This window comes from Scatophagus argus, chromosome 8 (genome assembly GCF_020382885.2).
Source record: "Scatophagus argus isolate fScaArg1 chromosome 8, fScaArg1.pri, whole genome shotgun sequence".
NCBI lineage: Eukaryota > Metazoa > Chordata > Actinopteri > Scatophagidae > Scatophagus > Scatophagus argus.
In genome coordinates this window covers 4185643-4198827 of record NC_058500.1, presented here as the reverse complement: position 1 = coordinate 4198827, position 13185 = coordinate 4185643, and the positions used below count along the sequence as shown (strand labels likewise).

At 40.2% G+C, this 13185-nt stretch overlaps 2 protein-coding genes and 1 long non-coding RNA gene across 4 annotated transcripts; 2 read left to right on the top strand and 1 right to left on the bottom strand.

The window, feature by feature from the left end:
- The first annotated feature begins 311 nt into the window (after positions 1-311).
- On the top strand, positions 312-6270 carry LOC124063848. Of its 2 annotated transcripts, none has more exons than XR_006844162.1 (4): positions 312-520; positions 2602-3107; positions 3505-3565; positions 5503-6270. It is a non-coding gene; the product is annotated as an uncharacterized LOC124063848 (long non-coding RNA). The 2 variants fall into 2 exon arrangements; XR_006844161.1 differs by having other exon boundaries at positions 5497-6270.
- On the bottom strand, positions 1083-4933 carry LOC124063847 (trypsin). The gene is made up of 5 exons (XM_046397921.1): positions 4672-4933; positions 4248-4398; positions 3403-3541; positions 3056-3310; positions 1083-1739 (listed from the first exon to the last, which is right to left on the bottom strand). Exons 1-5 carry the CDS (start codon positions 4802-4804, stop codon positions 1584-1586), a joined length of 834 nt encoding a protein of 277 aa, XP_046253877.1. The 5' UTR covers positions 4805-4933; the 3' UTR covers positions 1083-1583.
- Positions 6271-6936: 666 nt separating the features above from the next.
- zmp:0000001088 (trypsin) lies at positions 6937-12923 on the top strand. The gene is made up of 5 exons (XM_046398111.1): positions 6937-8052; positions 10132-10291; positions 11352-11493; positions 11580-11846; positions 12085-12923. The coding sequence occupies exons 1-5, from the start codon at positions 7998-8000 to the stop codon at positions 12253-12255; spliced, it is 795 nt and encodes a 264-aa protein (XP_046254067.1). The 5' UTR covers positions 6937-7997; the 3' UTR covers positions 12256-12923.
- Positions 12924-13185: the final 262 nt, after the last annotated feature.

The window sequence follows — 13185 nt, the reverse complement described above, 5'->3', positions numbered from 1 at the left end:
CAATCCCTCTTTTATTGAGACAGTTAAGTCTCATTCCAAACAAGCTTCAGTGTCTCAGAGCTTGGAGAAGGGAGCAAACACACACATTTTCTTGCAGCTGGGTATTCTTCTGCACTTTGGTTCAGGTTATGGAAAGGTTGTGATTTCAGTTATAGGCTAATAAAAAAAAAAAGAAACAGGGTTATGTTTTGTCTTTTGATTTTTGAGTCCATGTTTCATGTGTGTATTGTGTTTCCATGTGTTATGTTCAAGGTTTTTGTCATGTCCTGTTTTATTTTGAAAGCGTTACTTCCCACTGTGTCCTCTTTTCATGTAGCTTTGCTTTTGTTTATCCTGATTGCTTTCTCCCTCCTAATGTGTGTCACCTGTGTCTCATTGTCTTGCCTATTTAGTCCTTGTCTTCCCAGTCACATGTGTCAGTGTGTTGTATTGTCTTGTGGTTTCATGCCAGGAATGATTTTGTCACATCTTGCCTTGCCATGAATTTTCCCTCAGTTTTTTCCGTTGATCCCATGCCACAGTAAGTGTGTGCTTTTTTTGAGTTTTGCTTAAATAAATTAAGGCTATTGTTTGGACCTCTGCCTCGCCTGCCTGCCCATTTTTGACTCTACATCGGGGTTCAGCTCTCTCTGCGCCAGCGATGCCGTAACCTTTGTGACAAGGATTCATGTACACTGACACAGATTTTCAATCTTTAAATTTAATTGGACAATTCAGGCACATGTACTCAAATCCTATTGAATTAAATTACATTTTGTCACTGCTGTGATACTAACTGATGTTGGTCACTTCGATGAGGGTCACTTTCTTAAAAACAGGATGTCTGTGGGTTTATTGAGTGTTGTTTTATGCATATTAATGATGTGAACATGGAAACCAAATGGAAGTAAATTTCCCGTTAAGACTTCAGAGAGCAGAATTGTTATTATATATATCACATACACCTGAGTTTCAACAGTTAAAAGTTAACATCCAACACAAGAAAAACAAGGATTAATGCAGTTACTGCAAGGACAGTGGAGAATTAAAGCACAAACCAAGCTCCTTCAGATGCTTTGTACTTTGCTATGATGTCCCTAAAGCTGTGCTGTAATATTCAGTCAGTATTTTCATGTTCCCATTATATTAGATGACTAAATGTAATGTGAAAGGCACAGTGTCATAGTGACAAACAACAGTCTGTGGAGCTGAAGGGAACTGGTGGTAGGCTGGTTTGTCAGGTTGGTCTCTGAGCTAAATACAGTTACGTAAAAACACGTGCTACTAATAATAATCAAAATACTAAGAATGGATTTATTGCTGTATCTCATTTCAGAACAATGAATGAATGAAAATCAATGAATTTTGAGCAAATTAACACATTTCCAGGAAACCTTACATCTAGAAATGACAGATAACCGTCATAATTTTGGAGTACTCTATATACTCTATATACCCCACCGTTATGAACTGCAATAAGCTTAGTGTGTAAAGTTGACATATATTACTATAAAATATACAAAGAAAGTTGTGAGTAATTATTAAAAAAGGCCACTGAAAATAATGTAGTGAATTGGCTGGTGATCGAGGAATGTGGCGACTGTTCATGGTGCGTTATTGTTGATAATCCAGTTGATCCAGCTGACGTAGCTCCTCACTCTGGTGTAGACTCCAGGGAAGTATGGGCTTGCGCAGCTGATGCCCCAGGAGACGATGCCCTCGAGGTAGTTATTGCAGATAAGTGGACCACCAGAATCACCCTGTGGGTCAACAACACAAAATAGAGATGAGGAGCAAAATACTTCAGTAGCCTTATTATTTATTTATATTACATGATATGTGTAGCCAAATGGCTGCCATGCTTGCAGTCTGTTTTAAGGATGTCACAGTTCGTGTGTCCGTCGGTCAGTCCGCCACTTTGGTCTAGACAGAAATATCTCATGAGCTAAACTTGTCAGGAAATTTTATTCAGGGCAATTAAAGAATAAATTAATCAGGTTTTTAACTCTATAATTCAGACATTCATATAAATTCTATTGTCTTTGGTGAAGCCAGGATTTTTTATGTTGCACCACAAGTCTGACATTTTTGTTCTTAGGTGAAAGTGGTGGATTGATAACCCTGAAATATAGAACAGACATTCACATCCCTCTCAGGTTAAATTGTGATCACTTTTACTAATCTGGTAAAAATGTGTGTTTATTCAATAATTTAATGACTAAACACAACCCCACAAATTATCACCAGTCTTACTTGTAATTTATTTTTGCTTTATTTTGCATTGTAATTGCATTTTGCATGCTAATCTAACATTAAGCTCATAGCAGCGCTGTGCCTGCAGGCTTCGGAGCTGTAGACTCTCTTATTCGGCTACACATGCAGAGCAATAATGAAAAAGCTGACGTTAACATTAGTAGTGATGGCATGCATTACTCAGGAGACTTTATGCTACATTTTCAGTTATTAAAACACGCAATTCAGAATCATAAAGTACACATCATACGGAGCGCTGGGCTACAAAGCGAAATAATATCCATCCACCCATTTTCCACCAGTATGTTACAGTCATAATAGCATCAGAAACAAGGAGCAACCCCCACTGAAAATGTGCTTTACTTTCAGCTAAGTATGCAGATGGCTCGATAAGGACCGGATGGTTCGCAGCAGCTGCTCTGGTACCCCATACTCCCACAGTCACCCCCCCAGAGGACTCCACAAGGGACACAGTTGGAGCCTTGTTCAAGTCCACAAAACACATGTAAAATGGATCAGTAAACTCACATAATCAGCCAGCTATTCCACCATAAGAACCAAAGAGTTTCTGGATGGAACCCTTTCAAGGAGTCAGCACATACAAGCCCCTGCCTTTACCTGCCACCTGGCACAGAGCGCACCTGGCCCCAAAGCCTATCCCCAAAGAATCACCACCTTAACGCAGTGGAGGTGTTTGTGTGCTCCTTCCTGTGGTCCTGGCAGCTGTGTTGTCAGGGGCAGGCCACACTAGGAGCAAAGTCCCCGAATGAACAGGCCACAAAAGAGCTGCAGCACTTCGCCCCAAATAGAAAAGAATCAGTACCTGGCAGGAATCTTTGCCACCCATCGGAGATCCAGCACACAGCATGTTTGAGGTGATCATCCCCCAGTAGTAATAACTGCAGTAAGGGATTATTTTCACATCCACAGCACGTAGCACAGGGGACAGGTAGGAACTGTAAATCTGTGTCACACCCCAGCCGCTCACTGTGCAGGTGTCATAAAAAAGTGGAGGCGTGCTGTCATCGGGCAGAGCGGCCGGCTGGACGTTGGCGTTCAGCAGCGCCGGCTCGCTCAGCTGGAACACAAAACAAAAGTTAAGACTGATCCACCAGTACAGGAAGGGTTTGCGCACGTGTAAGGCTTTCAGACTGATAGTGTTCCTTCTACCTTGATGAGCATGATGTCATTGTTGAATGTCTTGTAGTTAAAGTTGTGGACAAATATCTTTGAGACGTTAAAGACCTGTTCATAGCCTTCTTCTTTCTCCAGGTTGTGCTCACTTAACACCACCTTCATTATGCTGCTCCTGAGGGCCACAAATACACATCAGGTACCTCAGTTTCACATCTTCGCTGTCACAAAAAGACGTTCTGTCACAGTAACACGCAGTAACAGCTGTCTTTAAACCTTCACTGGAATGAAGTGAATTACATTTACCCAACTACTGTACTTCATGAAAATGATGAGTATCAGTATACATGAGTATTTTCTTCTCACTTTATACTCCACTGAAATTGTTACAGATTAAGATTTATGCAATTAGTTATTTAATTGATCAGCAGTTATTTTCAGGTTTGGTCTCTGGTTTCGTGTCGGGTTCTGCATAATTGACTGAACATTTTCTGACTATATCCTTACGTTTTACCAAACAATCAAAAATAATCAGCAAATTAATCCAAGATAAAATAATCAGTTAGTTGCAGTTCTGTACAAAATAGTTCAAAATGAGCTCCACTTCAGCCAGCAGGGAAACTTTTATGTTAATGCATGACTAAAAATGATTATGTATTAATCATCTATAATATAATGATACAATATGTAAAAAATACATCAAGGCTGGGTTTTTGATATTTAGGTACATTTTTGTCTGATTATACATACTTTTTGTTAAATACACTTTTTTTCAATGTTTCCTTGTAATTGTGTATTTTTGCAGTGTGGTATTTGTACTTTTACTTAAGTAAAAGATCATACACTTCTGCTCAAATCATCACTTGAGTGTCAGTACTCACGGTATCCAGCAGTGGGCAGCAGACACCACCCACTGAGGGTGCACTAATGTTCCTCCACAGTAGTGATCCTTGCCGGACTGCAGAGACGCCTGATACTTGATCGAGAAAGGCAGGACCTCCTGACCCCCGATGATCCTGGTTGTGGATGTCTCTGTAGACAGTGAGAGCAGGCGCCCTGTGATTCCTCTGGTTTACGAGAAAGTCAAATTTATCTCACATTTACACTATTTCTAATCTTATTACACCACAGAAGAGAGGTTGACCACAGTTTTAAGGCCACTTCACCGTCCAACTGTTAGATCAATAATACTAATAATAATAATGATTGTTTTATAACCATATAAGATTGGTTCTACATCTACAAGACTAGGATTTCTTGTAGTTTTTTGGGACCGAGGTGTTAAAACGTGATTGAGGAACTCACCTGATACTGAAACAGCCAAAAGCAACAGTACAGTAACCATTTGCAGTGGAGCCATGTTTACACTTCTTATCTGTAATGCACAAACAACAACACTTAGCAGCTTCCAGACACAGTATGTCACGTCCCAGTCCATTTAATTACTCTGGCAATCCATACAAAACATAAGCCCTAATTATGGTCTTGTACCTTTTGTCAGCGGGATGTATTGTACAACTTTGCAGGCTAATCTGTATCTGTCCAACGTTAACCTTTACTGTGGCTAATTCACGACAAAAATTTTGCAAACTTCTTCTTTTTTACTAGCCAATATCAGTGACTAAATCTTAATTTTAATTAATTTTATCTTAATTTTATCTTAAATTTAATGATTGTTAACAGTCAGCTATTGAAAAATAATTCATTATGCGTAACCAGACCAGGTTGAGTCGCCATTATTTCATTTTGAGACTACCGAAGGAACATTCTAATACAATTTAGCGTATATTAAGCAAAAGAAACTGGCAGTAGTTTTTTGTTGTCACTAATTAAAGCACCATCTAATTTTGACATCCAGGCAGAGCCACATTAATCATTACCTTTGAACAAAAGGGTTAGAATCGCCTTCTGCTTACCTGCATGTCCAAACACAGCAGCCTTCAGAGTATCTCCAACTGGTGGGACCAATGCTGTCCTTTTTTATAGTGTAACTGTATCCCCATCCAAATCTTTTGTCAAAATGATCTTTTTGTCTGGTTTTATGCCGTGAACATCTCACGCTGTAACAAAGAAAATGACCTACTACCTGACAAAGCTTATGTGTTCTCTTGTATTATGTTGGATTCTGAGCTCCAGTTCTCAGCTTGAACCTTGGGACATGAGGGCATCTGGGATGGGAACACCTTTGCACGGTCATCATCAACGTCCCCCACATTATGGACAGAAGAAATGTTCCTAACCTTGTTGATGGGATAAAATTCACTTAAACTAATTTGCCGTCATGCGAATTTTCTTGCTTGTTTATTAGTGGATATAATCAGAAAAAAAAATCACAGCTTCAGTTTGATTTACCTGTTTCCCTTTTGTTTGAACAAAGAACGCAGATTAAAACCAGGTGAATGACGTTATCATTTTACTCATTAATTGTTTTTTAAATCCATATGGATTAAGCGATAAGTGAAATCTTGTTTTTCTCTCTGGCTGTACTTTCTGTGCTCCTCTTTACGACGGGCTGCCAGCAGTTCACAGGCTACGAACCCACTGAACACGTTTTTACACTGTAAAAAATGTAGCATGGGAATGGATTATTCAGTGATTTACACATAGACCTGAACTAGTAGCTATCAATAAATCAGTTACTTCATAATAGTAAAACGTGATCTTGATAGAGCTACTATTACCACATCTACGATCCATAAGCTCTTGTTTGGAAAGCCCCTCAAAACAAGTAGTTCACATTTAGTTTATGAAATCGCTCAGAGCTAAAACCCAAAGGGGCAGCAAATCACATTTGAGAGGATGGGGTGAAATTAATCGTTTGACAAAATTAATTTTTTGTCAGTTTACTTCTTTGTCAATGGATTTAGATGGGTGAAAAACTACATTAAGGCACTGATCAGATTTGTCTCATCTGAGGAAGGTGAGTAAGAGATAATGATTTAATTATCTATTTTATGTTCTGTTTATCATTTAATTTTGTTATTTTGAAATTGAAACAAAGGTTTTTAATATTCAAAGTATTTTAATAATCTCAACTATACATTTTCCAGTTAAATGCGATGTATAAATATACATTTCTAAGTGCTATATATTCATTTAAAAGCCCATAAATCCTTTATAGCCTATGTGAAAATAACAACTGGTGTAACTCCTTTAAGCTGCGTGGTATTACTGTACTGTACTGTAATACTGTATGATTATCTGCTTATGCAAAACAGGAATTCCCTTTGACTGCATGAACATATTTGTAACCGAGGAGAAACTGCACAAAGTTGTGATCAGGAAACCAGTGCTGAGTCATCGCTGTCATCAGAGAAGTGATGCTGACACTCGCGTTGGACAAACGACTTGGAAAGTGTCGTGAGCTCAGCTGTGCACTGGGGCACAGTCATGCTGGAATAACAAAGGGCCTTCAACAAACTGTTGCCACAAAGTTGGAAGCATAGCATTGTCCAAAATGTCTTGGTGTGCTGAAGCATTAAGATTTCCCTTCACAGGAAGTCAGGGGCCGAGCCCAAACCCCTGAGAAGCAGCCCCATCCCAGTACTTTTGTCTATAAAGTATAAAACATGACAGAGAGGTGCTCTTCCTGTGGAGAAGATGTGACGCAGCACCTCATAGGCTGCCCCACGTGCCAGAAAATTAGTTGGCTTCTCTAAATGGTTAAATTGGTAATAGTTTCCTGAGTAGTTTTATTGCATCTGCATGCTGGAGATTCACTGCAGACGCACTACTGCCCTTTTTAGTTTTTTTCGCCCTGCCCTTCAGACAGCCTGAGTCTGCCACTGGCGTCTGATATATGAATGTGGGAGCTGGCAGGCACGTGCAGTACTGACAGCTTTTGGACTGAGGACTTGGTCAGGCGGAAAAAGTGGAGTGGTCAGCACTCAGGGGATGTGAGGGATACCAAGAGCATGGCTGTAGCTATCACCAGCAGGGGAAGGCAACTGAGAGGGCTGTTAGCCAGCCCAGGTCAGGAACTCCACAGAGGGATGGTAGCAGTGATGAGACCCATCTGAGCTGTGCTCCATTTTTAATGACACCCGGCCTCAGAATAGATGTGGAGCAGCAGTGCTGGTCTGACCTGGTCACACACTAAGAAGCACCCTCATTAATCCTTCCTGGGGAAATCAGTGAGAGGAGACCGTACAATGATGAAGAGACTGTATCTTCTTTGATTTAGGATGACGGCAGCCCTATTGATCTACTTGAAAGGTGTCAAATATTGAACACAGCTGACAGGCCTACAATGTCAGAGTAACTGTACAGTATCATGATAAAACTCTGAAGGAGGGCCTGAAGGGCAGAATGAAGACAGCAGGATAAACACAGTAAAGCTTCAGCTTTTATGTGACAGTAACGGGGCCTTCAGTAAACTGGGTGATTATCCGAACAATGACAGAGGAATAGGCTCCAGCAGGTCAACGAAGAGGTGAGTAAAGGGGCTGTGCTGTGGAAACTTCAATTATATATCAGTCCAGGACAAGGAGGTGACCATGGAAACGGAAATAGGAACTATAAGAAACCCGAGCAGGTGTGATGCCTTCTCGTTAACATAAGACGAGCAGCACACAGGTACAGCACAATCCGTCTTCTCTGTGTGGACCGACTGCTCTTCCCATTGTCTCGCCATGGACTTGCCATCTTTATTGCTTTGCATACTTTTGGTAGTCCTCGCTGTAAACTGTAAGTACGCCGCCTTACGTTGAATTTACAGTTTATTTATGTGTGCATAAGAGAACTTTCAGTGAAGTTAAGTCTGTGGGTTACAGTGACAGGAATGTGCTTTAAGACCCTGAAATCAACATCCTCATAATGTTGGTTTTATTAATAGAATGTGTATTTAAATGGATGTGAATGTGCCTCATATGTTTTCAACATCCCTTATATCAGTGGTTTAAAAGATCCCTTTTAGCTGGGGCACTTTCAATATATACCCCATCGAGATGGTCTTTTGGTAAAGAAATAAAGAAGGTGTGACTCAGGGCCATTTTGATCTCTAAAAAGATGAGAATCTAGCATCATTTCCTTTTGTAATATTTGTAAGATCTAGTTAGACTCTTTTGTAATGACACCTCTATATCACTGCAAATACACCTGATTGCAGTTTGTTGGATTTACTGATCTTCCTGTTTATATTGTTTTTAAACTTTATTAAGATCTGTAACTTTAAAGCCCTGTAACATTTTTACTTAGTACAGCAAAGATGTCTTTCTGAGATAAGGCACTTTTGAAATGAAAGGGTCAGTAAAAGTGTGCTTATTCACCAAAAAGAATTTGAAACCTCAGCAGCAGCAGCTGAGGGCTAACAACAAAATAACAATAAGTGATTGTGGCCAACACCTCCTTTTGTGCCAGCCAATTATGTTGCACAGATAAGATGTGAAAGGAGACCCTGATAAGCATCTTTAACAGGTCTAGGATCAGCAGAGACAATGCTGGAAAACTGCTTAAACTTTCACTATTTTTTTGGCAGTTTAGAATAGAAATAAAGAAAAGAAAAAACGTGAACTGGTCTGCATTAATGGCAGCTAACCACGTTAGCAGGCAGCAGTCGTGTACAGTTTAGCACTGAGTACAACCACCACATGACAAACAACAGGAGACCCATTGTTCAGAGTTTAGTTCCAGGGTCATTACATAACGCTCTCTAATGCGTGTCTGTGTGTGTGTTTATCTGACACACACACTATCCACACAGGGTATACGCTATACTGTATAGAGTTACCATTTTGCTCTTGACACGCATCACTGCTGCTAATTATTGCTTGGGATCAATATCTCGGGCAGTAATGGCAGGGTATTGTTTCAACTCTGAAGGCATTTCAGCAGTTGGGTCTCAGTTGCTGTGATGATGATGATGATGATGACTCTTTCAGGCTGGGAGTTTCAAATGTTTGTAATGTGAATACTCTTACGGTCACGGCAGGATTTTTCGAAAGTCCAAGTCACCCAAAGTCCTCCCTTAAGTCTCTGAAGTGTGTTTGTGTGTCTCATGATTTATTTATCCAGTTAACTGTTTAAAGGTGTGTTGGCTGAACTGTTCTGGTTAGGGGCTGATCTACTTTTATGTTCAGTCTTTCTCAGTCAAGGTTAAACTGAACTGACTAAGAATAAGAATCTCCATTTAGCAGGTGGCAGAGAAAGCATTCGTATCCTTTACTTAAAAAAGTAGAAAAAATCAGAAGAATGAATGTTAGACTTTTACATTTGTATTGCTCTATTATTAGTATGGATGTATGAATGTGTAAGTAGCAGTTTACTGATGTTTTAAAAGTACAATATTCCCCCTCTGATTAGCTGTAGAGAAGTATTCTTTAAAGTACCAAAAAGAAGGAAATACTTGAGTAAACGTACTTGGTTACCTCCCAGCACTGATATTTCCAGTAGGCCTGACACACTACATCAAATGAAGCCAGTGTGGTTCCTCCACACTGTGCGTTAGCATCAGATGGGTAGTGATGGTCAGACTGGTCCTGACTGTGAATCAGTGCGGAGATGAGGTTGCCTTTTATTGATCTGCTAAGCCAGAAGCGTCTGACTGTTGAAGTCAGCTGTTGTTTTTCTTTATGACTTCTCTAGTTCTTGCTGATACTGCAGCTGCAGTAATAAAAATACAATTGTGTTAGCTCAGGGTGGGTTTTTCATAAAAAACATATGGACTGTTTTATGCATTTCTCTCATCTAATTCAGGCTTTATTTCCCTGTGTGTGTGTGTGTGTGTGTGTGTGTGTGTGTGTGTGTGTGTGTGTGTGTGTGTCGCAGGTCAAGACAGAGGACAGGAACGCATAGTGGGAGGATATGCACCCGTTCCACATTCAATCAAGTACATTGTGTCGATACAGACAACAGAGCGCCGGCACTTCTGCGGGGGCTCCTTGATAAATAAATACTGGGTGGTCACAGCAGCGCACTGTAACGTTGGGTGAGCAAATTTTTACTTTCAGGAAAGCTTAACCCCTGAAGCTGAAGTTCAAACCTCCTCAAGTGGTAAAACAAAGCCCAGGTCACAGTTTGCTGCACAGCTTTGTGTCCTGATTTAGCAGCAGTAAAAGGCCTATTGAGGTACGATCGACTCAATTTGACGTCGATCGATGCCTGTAAATGTGTGAATACACGAATACATAAGCAGATCCAGGAGTTTCAAGCCACTTCGCATGGTCACTTCTGCAAGCTATCACGAATCAGAGAAAGCACATGGAAGTGATACTGACACAAGGACATGATGCTCTCAAACAGTTTGGCTTGAAAAGAAGTAATAATTTCAGACAATGTTTGGTGTTAAGTCCAGAATGAAGGGTTACAACAAACTGATGTTGGCCTTCTGCTGAGCACACCTGCACTAATCAGTTTTTATGATACTAATACTGATCAGTAATGAGTATTAGTATCAGCATTACCAGTGGGTGAAACTGAATGCCGTAGTCGTCCCTGACGAACCCACAGAGATTTATTTCCCAGCTCTGTAGTTTCCATGAACCCTATGGAGCATTTCAATGTCTTTCATCTCATTGTTTCAGCCACTTCATGAGGTGATAACGGGTCAAAGTAAGACTATATTTACTGCTTTTTTTCTTCACCCCAGGGGACTTTTATCAGCCATTTTGATGTCATAGCAGGAAAATCAGGTGTATTTAATTACCTTAATAAAGGCTGCATTCCAGTTAAGTTCTCCAGTTCCTTGAACTTGATAATTTATTTTTTCATCCTGGTTCCCTGTCACACCTTACTGGAACCAAATGGAACATTAATGATATTACTTACTCCTGCTTTACCTGACAGAAAACCTGAACGGCAAAAAAATCAGAAATAGTCTTCAGTTGGGATTATATCTAATTCAGAGAAAAAAAGCTGAAAAGATGTTGTTGAAATTTTTTTAAAACTAAACAGCTGGACTTGGACACCACTGTACTGTGGTGTCACGACTGAGCCAGCCAACATACCGCCTCTGCGTAACAAGAAGATGACTCTAGTTTTCTCTGCAGGGTAAACAGAATGATGGTAGTGGCAGGGGACTACTCTCTGACCATCTATGAGGGCACAGAACAAGAAATCCTGCCCCAGCTTTTGGTTCCCCACCCCAAGTACAACAGCTCCACCAACGACAATGACATCATGCTCATAAAGGTACAGTTCGGAAACTACTGAACTTGCCCATGTCTGAATTCTGGTCACTCTGTGTTTTCTGCTCACACTGTCCACCATCTCTTCAGCTGAAGGCCCCGGTTGATCTGAACAACTACGTGTCCATTGCTCTGCTGCCCCGGCAGGACGCCTCCATAGCGGAGGGCAGAGTGTGCCGAGTATCAGGTTGGGGATACACCAGCCCCAATGGAGGCCAGATCCCCTCCACCCTCCGGACCGTCAAGCTTCCCATCATCTCCACAGAAAGATGCAACAACAGTGAGTCCTTTGACGGCAATATCACAGAGAACATGCTCTGTGCCGGTTACCATGCCGGTGGAAAGGATGCCTGTCAGGTAAGAGGACCTCAGTATTGTTACTCACTGCATGGACATGTTAGTAGTTTTTAAAATAAACTGTGGAGTACACAGCAATGGAGGTCTATGGTACAGAGGAATTAGATGGTTCAGGTTGTGGCTTTGGACTTTTCATAAGATGTGTTGAAAATGAGAAGAATGTAAAATATCACCACTCACAGGAAGTGTGGCAGAATACTAAGTCATACCTTTCATTGCTTCTTTCCCGCTCTTTCAGGGGGACTCTGGAGGTCCACTTGTATGTGAGGGCCGTGTTTATGGTGTGGTGTCATGGGGAAGAGGATGTGCTGAAGCCCAGTTTCCTGGAGTTTACACTGCTGTGTCAAAGTACCGCAGGTGGATAGACAACACCATATTTAGTTACTACAGCAAGTGTAACAAGGATTAGAACCCAGTGTTATTGAAATTTAAGATAAAAAAAAAACACTCAGTGGAAACTATTGTTAAATTTCCATTCTTTGATGTAATATATGTTATTTTTACTATTTGTGAACTTGCTTTCTTGTCGGGAGTAAGAAGACACTGTCATGGATGCCATTGGATTATCTCAGCATAAAGACTGCAAACAGGAGGAAACAGCTGGCTTTGCTCTCTCTTATGGATAACACAAAAAAACAAACAAACAAAAAAACAAAACACCTTACATCAATGCTAATTATATTTTCTAGTATTAAAGAAAAATTATTTGGTTGGTACAAAGCTAAGCTAATCATTTCCAGCAGTATTGATCTTCTCATCTAACTCTCAGCAAGAATGTGAGGAAGTGAATTTCCAAAAATTACAAACTATTTCTTTGAGTTTTTAAACTTGAATATTTATCATGTCTGTTTTTGATCCTTTAAAAGCATAAAAAAAAGAGTTATGGCAACCGCACCAACACCCCTCTGGTAAAAACAACAAAAAAAGGACATACAACCACATTTTCACACCATCAGTGAGGTGCCATATCACAGCTTATTGCTCATGTTAACAGTAAAGTGGGTCTAACCGGTGCTGCAACTATGACATCAAATATCACATGAGTATTCAGTGCACACAGGAAACAAAACATTTCAACTGAAATTTTTGATAATTGTAGTCATAGGAACCAGTATGTATTTTTCCTTGTCTTATAAAATGAATATGTTTGGCTTTGGCACCACTGGTCAAACAAACAAATAAACAAACAAAAAAACAATTTGTTATCCAGGAAGCAGAGAAATTGTGGTGGTCATTTTTCCATATTTTTTTGATGCAACAATTAATCAAACACGAAAGATTAATTAATTGAGATCAAATAGAAATAATCCTTAGTCAGAGAGCAGGAAATTGTTAACTG

Bases quoted from the DNA above. Each gene is read 5' to 3' on its own strand.
- LOC124063847 (XM_046397921.1), bottom strand. From the start codon at position 4,804: ATGGACTGGGACGTGACATACTGTGTCTGGAAGCTGCTAAGTGTTGTT. The intron at 4,399-4,671 runs GTGAGTTCCTCA...CACTGTCTACAG, and splicing joins TTTGGCTGTTTCAGTATCAG to AGACATCCACAACCAGGATC. The intron at 3,542-4,247 runs GTGAGTACTGAC...TGTGGCCCTCAG, and splicing joins GCTGCCCACTGCTGGATACC to GAGCAGCATAATGAAGGTGG.
- zmp:0000001088 (XM_046398111.1), top strand. From the start codon at position 7,998: ATGGACTTGCCATCTTTATTGCTTTGCATACTTTTGGTAGTCCTCGCT. The intron at 10,292-11,351 runs GTGAGCAAATTT...TTTTCTCTGCAG, and splicing joins GCAGCGCACTGTAACGTTGG to GGTAAACAGAATGATGGTAG. The intron at 11,494-11,579 runs GTACAGTTCGGA...CCATCTCTTCAG, and splicing joins ATGACATCATGCTCATAAAG to CTGAAGGCCCCGGTTGATCT.